Source organism: Otolemur garnettii, unplaced genomic scaffold (genome assembly GCF_000181295.1).
Source record: "Otolemur garnettii isolate 467f Iridium unplaced genomic scaffold, OtoGar3 scaffold00174, whole genome shotgun sequence".
Classification (NCBI taxonomy): Eukaryota; Metazoa; Chordata; class Mammalia; order Primates; family Galagidae; genus Otolemur; species Otolemur garnettii.
The window spans coordinates 2,529,857-2,543,815 of record NW_003852569.1 but is presented as its reverse complement, the minus strand read 5'-3'; the positions used below and the strand labels follow the sequence as shown (position 1 = coordinate 2,543,815).

General features: G+C 56.1%; 2 protein-coding genes across 2 annotated transcripts; both read left to right on the top strand.

Annotated features, from left to right (window-relative positions):
- The first annotated feature begins 1,504 nt into the window (after positions 1-1,504).
- Positions 1,505-12,877, top strand: ADAMTSL4 (ADAMTS like 4). Its single transcript, XM_012811756.2, has 18 exons — positions 1,505-1,557; positions 3,849-4,052; positions 4,544-4,616; positions 4,910-5,262; positions 5,436-6,129; positions 6,369-6,471; positions 7,170-7,306; positions 7,617-7,821; positions 8,058-8,230; positions 8,372-8,480; positions 8,583-8,768; positions 8,917-9,046; positions 9,887-10,091; positions 10,425-10,601; positions 10,979-11,185; positions 11,308-11,487; positions 11,771-11,915; positions 12,067-12,877. The coding sequence occupies exons 2-18, from the start codon at positions 4,033-4,035 to the stop codon at positions 12,201-12,203; spliced, it is 3,234 nt and encodes a 1,077-aa protein (XP_012667210.1). The 5' UTR covers positions 1,505-1,557; positions 3,849-4,032; the 3' UTR covers positions 12,204-12,877.
- Positions 1,966-3,980, top strand: LOC105888056. Its single transcript, XM_012811739.1, is given in 6 exon segments — positions 1,966-1,971; positions 2,396-2,600; positions 2,603-2,870; positions 3,002-3,063; positions 3,066-3,109; positions 3,948-3,980. Coding segments are annotated over 6 exon segments (618 nt in total).
- Positions 12,878-13,959: the final 1,082 nt, after the last annotated feature.

Below are 13,959 nucleotides of genomic sequence, written 5' to 3'. Positions count from 1 at the left end.
AAAAAAAAAAAAAATTAAAAATAGTAATGACCATTTATTATCTATTTGTGCCAATCATTTTGTGTATATTTAAGGTAACTAATACATGGATAATACTTATGGGTAGAAAATTCAAACAACATACTAACACAGAGAAAAAAACAGAAAGAGCCTCACTCCTGTAACTGGGACTACAGGAGTCGGCAACAATGCCCGGCTATTTTTAGAGACAGGAGTCTTGCTTTGGCGCAGGCTGGTCTCCAATCTGAGAGCTCAAGCAATCCATCTACCTCAGTCTTCCAGAGTGCTGGGATTACGGGCGTGAGCCACCAGGACCGGCCAAAAAGCCTTTTTCATTTTATCTTTCTTTCTTTTTTTTTTTTTTTTGAGACAGAGTCTCACTAGAGTGCCATGAGCTCACAAACCTCAAACTTTTGGGCTTAAATGATTCTCTTGCCTCAGTCTCCCAATAGCTGAGACTGCAGACGCCCGCCACAACGCTGGCTATTTTTGTTGTTGTTGTTGCAGTTGTCATTGCTGTTTGGCAGGCCCAGGCTGGGTTCAACCAGCCAGCTCTGTGCATGTGTCTAGCGCTCCTGCAGCTGAGCTACAGGCTCCAAGCCCCAAAAGCCTTTTTCTTTCCTTCCAAACCCTGCGCCCGTCCCCAGATGTTACCAACACTACCCAGCTTGGGGTGCATAAACAGATATCTCCAAGCCTGTCTCACGTATCAGATTAGCCCCATTTCACAGGTAAAGAAACTGCAGCACGGAGAGGCTGGAGTATTTATTCTTCGAAGAACACAGAACTGGCAGGTGCTAGAGCTGACATTCAAATCCAGATCAGTCTGACTCATAGGTCAGCGCGCTTTCTTTCTGCTAAGTCCTCAGTATAAAATTTTACGGATGAAGAAACAGAAGCTCACAGAGGTCCCCCACAACCAGAACCGCACGGTTCGCTGCCCAACGTGGGAGAGGCAGGGTAACTGGGTTTGCAAGGGAGACCGCATGGAGGAGAGGACCTTGACAGACGCAGATCCGGGGTCACTCAGGGCTACTGGGGTCCAGGGCGCAGCCCGCTCTCGGCCCCGCGGGTTGTGCGGGCCGCCGAGCCGCAGGCTTACCCGGTCCCGTGGAGGCCCTCGAGGCCGTCCCGTCGCCTTCCCATAGCCGGTCCGGAAGCCCAGAGCGCTGAAGTCGTGGGCCCCAGGCGGGCCCAGGAACAGTGCCCACGAGCGACAGCTGCCTCGGATCCAGGATGGGACCGTCTGGGCTTCTCCTCCTCTAGTCGTCCGGGGGCGCCCAGACGCGCAAGGGCTGCCGAGGCCCGCAGTCCCCGCGTGGGTGGCCCTGGCCGGCGAGGGCTGCGGGGTCAGCGGCTCCATCCCTGGGCCGCTGAGGGGCGCGTGCCGGGCGGGTGGGGCGCTGGCGCTGGCGGGGGCGGGGCGCGAGGGCGGAGTCGCGGCCCGAGGCGGCAGTGTCCGTAGCCCGTCTCAGGGGCCGAAGTGGCAGCCGCGGAGCAAGGCTGCCTCCAGAGAGCGCAGAAGGGTTAACCGGACATTGGGGGCGCGCAGAGCAGGTAGGGACCCTCCCTGAGTCCTCGTCCCGCCGCCTGGATAGGTACTCTCCAGCGATCCCGTTAGACTGCCCGTTCCGCGAGCCCACGTCGGCCCCGCTCCCTCAGCAGAGAGCTCGACCCCCCGCCACGACCCTATCTCCAGCTCTGATTGCCTCGAAAGATCTTCCAACCCTTGGGGTAGAATTCCTGGGGAGGGGGTCTGATCCCTTGGAACTCTGGCCCCATCGCCCGAGGCGGGGAATGAGCCAAAATTCCTACTAAGTCACATAGTAAAATTGGAAAACATACTCTAGACTTCCCTGCGCGCTCCAACTCCTCCCGCCCTCCTTCTCTGGTTGCGGGCTCTTGGAGGGCGTGTACTTTCAACACCCCATCCTCACTCCTGGGGTTAGGGATAGGGCTGGAGGGATGCAGGTGGGTGTCCTTGATTTAGCTCAGGCCTGATGGTGGAAGAGGTTGACCAGGAAGAAAAGACACCTGTTGGGATGGTCCTCCAGGACCCTGCAGTGGAGGGCCCTAGGAGGACCAGGAATTCTAAGCAGGACAGGGACTCTCCACCAGAGCCCAGACACATACTGTCCAGCCTCCTCCCCCAGCAATACCCCATTACCCAGAGGTGAGTCCCTCCAGGGCTGAAGGGGGTTAGTCCTGTGCAGGTAGAGACCTTCACTGGCTAGTTGGGTGTGACCAGGAGGAGCCCAGGTTTGTTCAGACCAGGGTCCAGCCTGGCCCCGAGCACCACTTCTGACCTCTACTTTCCTTACCCCAGGCAGCGAGAGACACCAGATGAAAGGCATGAAAAGGGGTGAAAAGCATAAATGTGTATCATGTTCCACAGAGGAAGGGGGTATGGGCCCCCTGCCCAGCTGTGCAGGGGAGGGTGGGATGGGACTTTTCCAGAGAGGGAGCCAGGCCTGGCCTGGGCCCCAGGAGCTCACGTCACCCCCACCCCTCACTTCTCCAGGGAACTGCCAAAGCCAAACCCGGCCCAGGACAGGATTATGTGTACTGGGTAGACCCGCAGAGAGGAAGCAAGGAGAGACCTGGGGTGGCAGAGAGAAGCAGAAGCAGAGAGGGATTAGAGAAGGGACCCGGCATGAGAAGGAGCAGACAGTGACCCCTAACTCTCCTTCCCTTCAACCTCAAGTAACAGAGTCAGACAGCCAGCTGAAGGTCTTGGTGGAGCTCAGGCCCTTCTCCAGAGAATCTGATTTCTCACTCCTGTCAGGGCAGACTTGGGGACTTCAGTGCCAAGCCCAACCTGGGCAAGAAGTGGCCTTTAGCAGTCCCTTCCCCAAATCCAAGCAGCCAAGGTGACCCTACGCATTCTGGCTTAGCCATTCTGATCCCTCCCTCAAATTCCTGTGCCTTGGGCTGTCAGGGAGGGGAGGAGAGTGGAACTGAATGTTCTTACTCTTCCCTCTGTCATTTTCCTGTCCCTGAGCCGGCCCACCTCTGCAATGACTCCTTGGATTCCTCTCCTGGGTGCCTTTCAGATCCAACAGAAATGGTTCTTTTTTTCCTGGAAAGCAGAAGTTAGAGTAGGATGAGGGTGAGGGTGGGAAGGGGATGGGTAGAGAGAGTCAAGCTTTAAGGCCAGGGGAGGGTTGCAGGCCACACTCCCTCAGTGTTAAAGCTAGACTTCAGGACGGACTGGCTGGCTCTCCAGAATGTGAGGCCTGTGAGCGGGGAACAAGGGCGGCCCCAGCTGCACCTCTCCTTCCCAGGTTCCCCCAGCCCTTATACCTGCGCAGGAAACAAGCCTTCGCTGAACCAGTGCTGGTTGCTGGCACCCATAGGGGAGGTTAAATCACTGGTTTCTTCTCTAGAGCTTAAACCATTTAGTTTATCCCTTGGCCAAAAAGTGTCTGAGGCAGGCAGAGATGTGCCTACCTGTTCCCTAAGCTTAGATAAGAGGAGAAGCTGGGAGGCAGGTAGCCACAGGGATGGCTGGGAAGGTCTTGCTTCTGGAAAACCCAAGGGGTATCTTGTCAGATCCTCAGAGTGGGTGTCTGGCATATTCTAACCCTAGCCTTCCTCCTCACTTTCTAGTTACCGTTGGGGGGCAGGAATGGGAGCTGGATGGAAAACCACCCTAGGAAAGAGCCTGCCTGTGTGTGCCTGAGTTAGCCCAGAGCAGCCCCTAGGTGGGAATTAGGGAGGAGCTGAGAAGCTCTTATAGGACCCTGGGGAGGGAGTGTGAGTCTTAAATTGGGAGGCTGAGGTCAGACTCCACCCTGTAGCCTCTGCGGATGAACAAAGGCAACATTCCTTCCTGCTCCCACCCTTAGCTTCATAAGGGTGATCCATCCTCTCTGAGAGGTCCATGGAGGAGTCATCCTTCCCAGCCAGAGCCTAAAGAGGGGGCCACCAGGCTTCTGTCCCTGCAGCGTGCACAGTTCCTCATCCGAATGCCTGAGTAGAGTTTGTGTCCTTTCCCCTCCTCGCCAGCCCTGTGACAATCCAGGGAGGAGTATGGAGAAGTGGGTGAGCAGGTAAGAGGGACACATGGGTGGAGGAATAGCTCTGCCTCTAAAAGTGAGGGAAAGGGAACCACTGGGAGGAGTAGGGGAAATGGTGAGCAGCTTCTAATTCTTTTTTTTTGTTTTTTTTTGTAGAGACAGAGTCTCACTTTATTGCCCTCGGTAGAGTGGGTAGAGTGCCGTGGCATCACACTGCTCACAGCAACCTCCGAATCCTGGGCTTAGGCGATTCTTTTGCCTCAGCCTCCCGAGTAGCTGGGACTACAGGCGCCTGCCACAATGCCCAGCTATTTTTTTGTTGCAGTTTGGCCGGGGCTGGGTTTGAATCTGCCACCCTTGGTATATGGGGCCAGCACCCTACTCACTAAGCCATAGGCCCTGCCCAGCTTCTAATTTCTGAGAAGCTGTCAGGAAGTGGGGTGCCTGCTGGGGGAGGGAGCAGTGTTGCAACGCCTCCTCTGGGTCCAGTCTGACCCCCCCCACCTCCTGCCTCTGGCTTGCAGGTCCCAGCTGTGTCTGATGCTGCTCCTGTCCTTCCCTCAGCTCTGCCTGGATCTGGAGTTGACCTCTGGACAGGTGAGCAGCTGCTGCCTGTCTGTGATCCCATCACCCCCCCCAATCTCCCATAACCTCTCCAGGCCACGCCTCCATTTTCCATAGCCTCTGCTAAGCCAAGGCCCCTTCCAATCACATTTGGCCCACCCAGCCTCTCCACCAGCTCTCTCCAAGTTCCAGCCTTGCCTCTAGTATTGAATATGACTCTGGGCCAGTAACAACTCCTAGAGCCTCAATCTCTGGACTGGATAGGTACTCTGTACAATTCCCTCTAAGATTATCCTAATTTTGTCTGACCTTTTTTCTCTATTTAGGTGTTGTCTGGACAATCTCTTCAGACACCTCTTGAGGAGGGCCAGAGCCCTGAGGGTGTCTGGGGACCTTGGGACCAGTGGGCCTCTTGCTCCCAGCCCTGTGGGATAGGAGTGCAGCACAGGACCCGGACATGTCAGCTTCCTATAGCTCAACTCCATCCAAGCCTGCCCCTCCACCCCCAGCCCCCAAGACACTCAGAAGCCCTCCTTTCTCCAGGTCAGAGACCCAGACCCCAGATCCGAGAAACGATCCCCCTCTACAGGCCACAGCCTCGGGAAAGAGGCGGCCCATTTCGAGGTCCTGCTTCCCAAGTAGGGAGAGAGGAGACTCATGAGATTCATGGGGCCAGGAGGTGAGGCTTTAAGGGAGGCCTTGGGCAAGGGGTGGGGCTCAGAATGAAGGAAAAGGGTGGAAAGGACACATGGCTTAGGAACACTTAATCTTTGGTGCCCAGAAGTAGACTGGGGACACAGGGCAAGAGATGGCCAGAGCTGTGACCCCGTGTCTTCTATAATACCTTCTCAGGTCCCGGGTTCGAGACCCCATCAAGCCAGGAATGTTTGGCTATGGAAGAGTGCCCTTTGCATTGCCACTGCATCGGAACCGCAGGCACCCCCGGAGGCCGCCCAGACCTGAGCTTTCCCAGACCTTTTCTGGAGGGGAGGAGTCCCTTCCATCCCTGACTCCAAAAGCAGAGCCAACCTCTGCAAACCACAGACCCCAAACTCAGCTCCCTCCTATAGAACTGTCTGTCTACACGCCATCACCGCCAGTAGAACCCCTAAGCCCTGAAACTTCTCAGACAGAAGTGTCCCCTCAAACCAGGCAGGCTCCCCAACAGCCCCACCATGGAGCCAAGGCTGCTGGCACAGAGCCTACCTCGCCCACTCCCTCCTTAACAGAAAGTGGCTTCTTCCATGCAACCCTTCAGCAGAGAATCCAAAGTTCTCAGGGTTGGGCCAGTCCCCAGGTATCAGGGAGATACCCCGATCCTTTCCCTTTTGTACCTCAGGGACGGAGCTGGCAGAGGCAGGGGCATGGGAGATCTGAGGGGAATCTTCACAGGGGCATACAGTCTGTCCCTCACCACTCAGATGGCTGGCTGCCTCTGCTGAGTGCTGGCCCCCACTCCAGCTCCCTGTGGAGCCTCTTTGCTTCCAGTAGCCTTGTCCCAAGATGTTCTGGGGAAAGTGAGCAGCTGAGAGCCTGCAGTCAAGCAGTGAGTTCTTTCCTGGACCCCCACCCAGACTTCCACTTCTGCTTCCCTGACACTAAGTCCGGGTTCTCAGCTTGACTGGTCTGGACCTGAGGGAGAAGGGCCTGGGTATCTGGCCCCTCAGAGTAGGGGCCTCAGAATTCTTCCATACCCGGAGCCCTCCCTCTTGCTCCCTAAATTCAGTCCTGACCCACACCCCTGTTCCCTCCCTAGCTCTGACTACTTTGTATCCCCCACTTCAGCCCTGCCCCCCTGAGCAGCCTGACCCCCGGGCCCTGCAGTGTGCAGCCTTTGACTCCCAGGAATTCATGGGCCAGCTGTACCAGTGGGAGCCCTTCACAGAAGGTGAGGTTTCTAGTTCAACTGCTGGGCAGGGGAGGCTCAGGATTGGGGCTAAAGGGGGGAAGGAGACACTTGGTTACTCCCAGCCCTGAAAGATTCCTAGCCCCCTGTTCTCCATGTAGGCCCTTCTTTCTTTCCCTAGGGCTGGGGTGAGGAGACTCAACACAGGCCTGAAAAGGGGAAGGGCTTCCAGACAGGATCATTATAGCTGCTGGATGGTTGTAGATGGTCAGCCTAGGAGGGGTAGTTGTCCAGAGTTCACTTTATCTGGATTCTTCAGGAAGAAGTCCATCCCTGGAGGTGGGGTAGATGTTACACAAGAGGGCCATGGTTGGAGAGATGTTCCCCAGTGGTGACAGCAGGGTGGGGGTGCCATGGATCCTAGGTGCTGTTGTATCAAGTGCTCCCAAGTTGCCATCCACTTGATTTTAGGCCCATGACAACTTGATCCAGGACCAGCTCTCATGAACTCTGAGCTCACATAATCATCAGTGTTAAGGATCTCTCCTCTTTCAGTTCAGAACTCCCTTGATGGTCTTAGTGACCTCAGTTGACTTGACCAGCTTTTCACTGTTTGGAATTGTCATGTTCCTTCTATCCGTAGTGAGCTAGTGCTCATAGCTCATCTAGGCAAAGCTGCTGCCAGGCTTTGGGCTTTGCCCCACATGCCCCAGCTAACCACCCTCTATCCTGTGCCTTAGTCCAGGGCTCCCAACGCTGTGAACTGAACTGCCGTCCCCGTGGTTTCCGCTTCTATGTCCGTCACACCGAAAAGGTCCAGGATGGGACCCTGTGTCAGCCTGGAACCCCAGACATCTGTGTGGCTGGACACTGTCTGGTGAGGGAGGACAGAGTGTGCACACCCAAGCACACACACATTCCTGATTACAACAAAACACCAAACAGACTAAGATTACCAAGGGAAGATTCTCACTTGTCAAGGTGGGCTAAGCAAAACCCTGACCCTAATAGGCTCATACATGCGTCCCTGTGTCTGGCTGGAGGTGGTGGGGGTGACAAAGGAACATGCTCTCACCTGTAGCACAAACAGCAACACAGGTGGTGACTGTGGGTCCCAGGTGGACCAGGGTGGGTGTGAGGTGATGTCTGGCTTCCGCGTGGCCCCTGCCTCATCTCACTCTCTCCAGAGCCCTGGCTGTGATGGGATCCTTGGCTCTGGCAGGCGTCCAGATGGCTGTGGAGTCTGTGGGGGTGATGATTCTACCTGTCGCCTTGTTTCGGGAAATCTCACCAACCGAGGGGGTCCTCTGGGCTATCAGAAGGTTCTGAGGATTCCTGCTGGGGCCTCCCAGCTCCAGATTGCCCAGCTTCGGCCCAGCTCCAACTACCTTGGTGAGCATGGGCTGCCTCTGCGCCCTTCCTGATCTCTCCACTCTGCCTGCCCCCACCCCCCCTTCAGCACAGTGAACAAGCCAAACAAGGAGAAGGCCTTCTTCCCTTGGTGGAGGCCAGAAGCTGAGAGGGCCTGGGGTGCCCTAGAGTGGGAGCTTCTATAGGCTCGAGAAATGGGAGAGGAGGAAGGTATTACTAACCTTGAATCTTTCTGATCTCCCATCTCCCAACTGCAGCACTTCGAGGGCCTGGGGGCCAATCCATCATCAATGGGAACTGGGCTGTGGATCCCCCTGGGTCCTACACAGCTGGTGGGACTGTCTTCAGATATCACCGTCCTCCTCGGGAGGAGGGCAAAGGGGAGAGCCTAACAGCTGAGGGCCCCACCACCCAGCCTGTAGATGTCTATGTGAGTCTGGGGCCTGGGGCGGCTGTGCTGCTGGGGAGAGAGGTCTCCAAAGGTAGAGCTGTGGGTGTCACGATGGGAGACAGAGATGGTGGCATGTCCCTCTTGACACCCCAAACATTCACCACCCTCTCTTTTCACCAGATGATCTTTCAGGAGGAAAACCCAGGTGTTTTTTATCAGTATGTCATCTCTTCTCCTCCAGTCTCTGAGAGGCCCAGCCCACTGCCCCCTGTCTCTCAACTTCAACCTGGTAAGACTGGATCCCTAAACCTGGAAGAGGAGGGAAAGGCTTTGAGGGGAGCTCCGAGGCAGTGGGGAGCCACCTGACTTGCCCATGGGGCTCCCTGCACAGAGATCCTGAGGGTGGAGCTCCCATCTGGCTCTGCGCCCCGCCCTGCCAGGACCCCAGGCACCCTCCAGCGTCAGGTGCGGATCCCCCAGATGCCTGCTCCACCCCACCCCAGGATACCCCTGGGGTCTCCTGCTGGATTCTGGAAACGAGTGGGACATTCTGAGTGCTCCGCATCCTGTGGCAAAGGTAAGGCTTCATGTCTGCATCCCCAGCACCCTCAGCCCAAATCCCAGCCTGACACTCATGACTCCACCTCCAGCTAGCATCTGGGACCCCACTGAAACTAGGCTCTGAGCCATCCTGCCATCCCTGGCTGCCCTCTCGCCCCCTGTAGGTGTTTGGCGCCCCATTTTCCTCTGCATTTCTCGTGAGTCGGGAGATGAACTGGATGAACGCAGCTGTGCTGTGGGTGCCAGGCCTCCAGCCTCCCTAGAGACCTGCCACAGCTCCCCCTGCCCCCCATAGTGAGTACTGGCACACAGAGAGGGTGGAAACACAGCAACTACCACTGGGACAAACACCCACATGCTGTCCCCAAGATCTTATCTGAACTCTGCATTCAACATGGCATTTTTGGTGGCAGACACAATATTAGATTAGAAAGGGAGGCTGGTCACAGTGGGTCATGCCTGTTATTCTAGCACTCTAGGAACCCAAGGCAGGAAGATTGGTTGAGCAGGAGTTCAAGAGCAGCCTGAGCAAGAGTGAGATCTGGTCTCTACAAAAAATAGAAAAATTAGTGGGGTGTGGCAGGTGTCTTTAGTCCCAGTTACTTGGGAGGCTGAAGCAGGAAGATCGCTTGAACCCCAAGAGTTTGAGGTTGCTGGTGAGCTGTGATCACTCCACCACTGCATTCTAGCCCATGCAACAGAGTGAGACTGTCTCAAAAAAAAGAAAGGCTGGTGGTGCCCGTAGCTCATTGGGTAGGGCACCGGCCACATACATTGGGGCTGGCAGGTTCAAACCCAGCCTGGGGCCTGCTAAACCAACAATGACAACTGCAACACAACAACAAAAAATAGCCAGGTGCTGTGGCGAGTGCCTGAGGTTGCTATGAGCTGTGACACCATAGCACTCTACCCAAGGTGACAGCTTGAGATTGTCTCAAAAAAAAAAAAAGGCTGACATTCTGTAGATACCCCAAAACACTGGCAGCCTGAGCTCCCACAAGGAACCCAGACTCCAGTGCTTCTCTGAGGGGCCTCCACCCCCAGTGTGTCTGTCTCCCTTCTTCTCCCCTGCTGTGGCACCCTCTACACCTCTCACCTGTGTCTGCCTCTTCCCCTGCCCTGCCTGTGCTATAGCTGGGAGGCTGGTGAATGGACATCCTGCAGCCGCTCCTGTGGCCCTGGCACCCAGCACCGCCAGCTGCTCTGCCGGCAGGAGTTTGGTGGAGGTGGCTCCTCAGTGCCTCTGGAGCGTTGTGCACACCTCCCCCGGCCTAACATCACCCAGCCTTGTCAGCTGCGCCTCTGTGGCCATTGGGAGGTTGGCTCCCCCTGGAGCCAGGTGAGTTGGCCCCACCAAGGAGGCTCTTGGGTTTTGGAGGACCCTAGAGTAGTGGGCACCTGTGAACTACAGTGGTGGTTTTCCCACCACCTTTCTTTCTCATCAGCAGAAACTTTTTACAAACAGGGTCTCAAAAGGAACCCTTATCTATATAGTCAGGTGAGAGACTGAACCAGGGCTTGAGGTCCCAGAGCCCTGTTCAGCCTCCTCCTCAGCCTGTAAAGCCATGTGATGGCGGTTGGGGATCAAAGGCAGAGGTTGGGTCAAAAGCCACAGAGCAGAAGGCTGGGTGCTCAGAAATCCCAGCTCCTCAGATTTCCCTTTCCCTCCCAGTGCTCTGTGAGGTGCGGACGGGGCCACAGGAGCCGGCAAGTTCGCTGTGTCGGGAACAACGGTGACAAAGTGAGTGAGCAGGAGTGCGCTTTGGGTCCCTCAAAACCCCCCAGCAGAGAGGCCTGTGACATGGGGCCCTGCACCACAGCCTGGTTCCACAGCGACTGGAGCTCAAAGGTGGGCTTGGAACTGGGGTCTGCCTAGGGAGTGGGGGGCCCTTGGGGCTGGGGTTAAGGAGCTGGGGTGGAGTAAAAGTTGGATATAGCTGAGGTTTCCTCCAGTCCTGTGTCCCGGATGACCACACCCAGGACATCTCTCAGTCTTCCCAACACAGCTCAATAAACTTTTACTGACTGAGCAAGCACCTACTGTGTGCTTGACCCTGGAAACTCAGAGATCAGTGACGAAAGCATGAGGTTCCTAGACCTCTGATAAGAGTCCCCACACATGGCTGGTACCCAGAGAGGTTCCCTAACTCAAGGATCAGGACCCAGGATGCTTTCATCCTTAAGCCCCTGCCCATTCCAGTCACCAGCAGCCTCCCTTCTCACCAGTGCTCTGCTGAGTGTGGGACTGGGATCCAGCGGCGGTCTGTGGTCTGCCTCGGGAGTGGGGAGGCCCTTGGGCCAGACCAAGAGGAAGGAGGAACAGGAACCAGTGAACAGAACTGTCCACAAGGAAGCCGTCCCCCCGACATGCGTGCCTGCAGCTTAGGGCCCTGTGAGATGACATGGTGCTGGTACACAGGGCCCTGGGGCGAGGTGAATGAAGAGCCTGGGAGGGGCAGGAAGGGGTGCCAGTCCCAGTGGGACTCCATGTGGGTACATGACAGCCATCTCTATTCTCCATTCCCCTGAAACATCCTCCCCTTCCCTCACATCAGTGCTCCTCAGAATGTGGTTCCGGCACACAGCGTAGAGACATCATCTGTGTGTCCAAACTGGGGACTGAATTCAATGTGACCTCTCCTAGCAACTGTTCCCACCTGCTCAGGCCCCCCACCCTGCAGCCCTGTCAGGGGCAGGCCTGCCAGGACCAATGGTTTGCTACACCCTGGAGTCCTGTGAGTGCCTGGCTCTCTTGCCCTACTCAGCCTGGGCCTCCAGGGAACTGGGGGTGGGGAGGCTCATCACACTGTGTCCCCTCCAAGTCTCTGTGCTCCAGAGAAAGCTCCACTGAGATTTAACATTGTCCCAGTTCTTATAGACTTGGAAGACAAGTGGGGCCACCCCATTTGGGATTTCATAATGTCCCAGTAGGGCCCTCCCACCTTTCTGAGAGGGAAGCAGTGGCCTGGAGGAGCCTGGAGCACAGCAAAAGTCTGATACAGTCTGGGGTTTCCCCAGTGTTCTCGCTCCTGCCAGGGGGGAATGCAGACAAGGGAGGTCCAGTGCCTGAGCACCAACCAGACCCTCAGCACCCGATGCCCTCCTCACCTGCGACCCTCCAGGAAACGACCCTGTAACAGCCAACCCTGCAGCCAGCGCCCTGGTAAACAGCCCCCTCTCCCCACCCCCCAACAAAGTGGAGTTAGCTGAAGTATGGGAGGAGATGAGAAAGAACCAGTGGGGTGGGCAACAGCATCTCCAGACGAATGCATCTTGGTGTCTGTCTTGTGCCCACTGACCTCCTCTGTCTCCAGACGATCAGTGCAAGGACAGCTCTCCACACTGCCCTCTGGTGGTACAGGCCCGGCTCTGCGTCTACCCCTACTACACAGCCACCTGTTGCCGGTCTTGTGCCCATGTCCTGGAGCGGTCTTCCCCGGAGCCCTCCTGAAATGGTTCCGGGAGACTCTCTGTGGTTTTCTCACACCACCATTGGTCACCCGTTTATCAGCCCACTCTATGTCCCTTGGGTAACCAAGGATGTCCTTCAGAGTAACTAAATGTGGCAAGATGATGGACAGTGACTGTCAAGACATATGATTGGGTCTGTGTGTTGCTGTGCTGGTATGTGTGCACATATGACCCAGGGCGTGCACCTGGGCCTGCGTGTGTGTGTGTGTGTGTGTGTGTGTACACGTGTGCATACATGTGTATCACTTTTCAAAAGGAAGTTCACAGACTGAGTAGGAATGGGGAGGAGACCATACCTGTTTCCCTGAGACTTTTTTAGGCTGAGAAGAAAGTTTGCAGTTCTCTGCCAGATCAAACTACTTAATGTGGTCTCCCCATCAACTCCAATTTTGTGCCCTGGACTTCATGTTCAGGCCTCGCATCGTTTTGCTTCTGACCCCTTCTCCCTTTACCCTCCATATCCCTGACTCCCTACTTAGCTAGGGAAAGGGGTCAGCAACTGCCAACCCTGTCTTACTCTAGAAAGAGAGACTGCTTCCCAGAGCAGGGGCCACCTGGACAGAGGGTGGAAAAGAGCAATGTTAGCATAAGACCCCTGCCCCTAGTTCCGACATCCTCAAAATGGTTGCCACCCCAGAACTAATTTATTTTTTATTAAAGATGATCATGACAAATGAGAAACAGACTCTTCATTGCCCTCGAGGGAACCTCTAGACAGAGTGAGATCAGAATGGAGGGCGGGAAGGGAACACTGAAGAGTCCAGATCACCTTAGGCCGAGTGCCTCGGTCAGAGGAAGAGGAGCCAGGCCAACCCCAGGCCCTGTAGGTTGGTCACTGGCCACTAGAGGTCACCAATTCTCCCAGTTTAGGTGTGGCGTTCCGAGCTCAGATCCAGGGCTGAGGGGGGAAACTCCACAGCCTTTGGTGGGCTTTGGGTGGGCTGAGTCTTCCCATAAAGTCTCTTGGAATCTAGTAGTACTCCTTTCAATCGGGGGCTGAGCTGAAGGGCAGTTGGCTTTTCGGGGGTCTTTTTTCCTGTTCCCTTTCTTTGGCCCTGCCTCTTGTCTCCCCCATACTCCCTGCTACACCATTTCCCTAAACTCGGCTTCTCACTCGTCTCGGTCGGGGAAAGGGAAGCGATCCAGCCCTCTTCCCTCTGCGGAAACGCCTGGCGGAGGCGGGGCTGGCGGGGCTCCGGGGGCTCAGGCAGGGCGGGGGAGGAGCCGGGGCCGTACTGGATGTCCGGCCAAAGTCACATTCCTGTGAGCTGTGGCACCTCGCCCTCCCTGCCCGCCCCCGCCCCGTTCTCTCTAGGTAAATAACTTGCTGGAGGTGGCAGGAGAGGGACAGCCTTTTCCAGAACTTGTACCCTCTCCGCTACCCCTACAGCTCTCCGCCTTCCTGGGAAGGGGCAGAGCAGCAGCTCCCCGCCCCCATCTCCACACCTCCAGTAGAGTAGAACCGTTGCTAAGGCTCTGCAGAAACAGTTTTTAACTTGGCGAACCAAACCTGGGCACAGTGATGGAGACCAGGGTCGCCCGAGACACGATTTCCCTGCCCACACGGTGCCCTTGGGACTCAGGCTTTTCCTGGGTTGAAAGTGGCTTGGAAGGAAGAATTTGTAAGACCAAAAGGACTGAAGTGCAAGGAAAGCGAAAATGACTAGCCCAAGGCAAGGTGAGGTAAGGCAGCCACAAGGAAGGCCCAGCCTCAGAGAAGTGTCAAACGCCTCCCT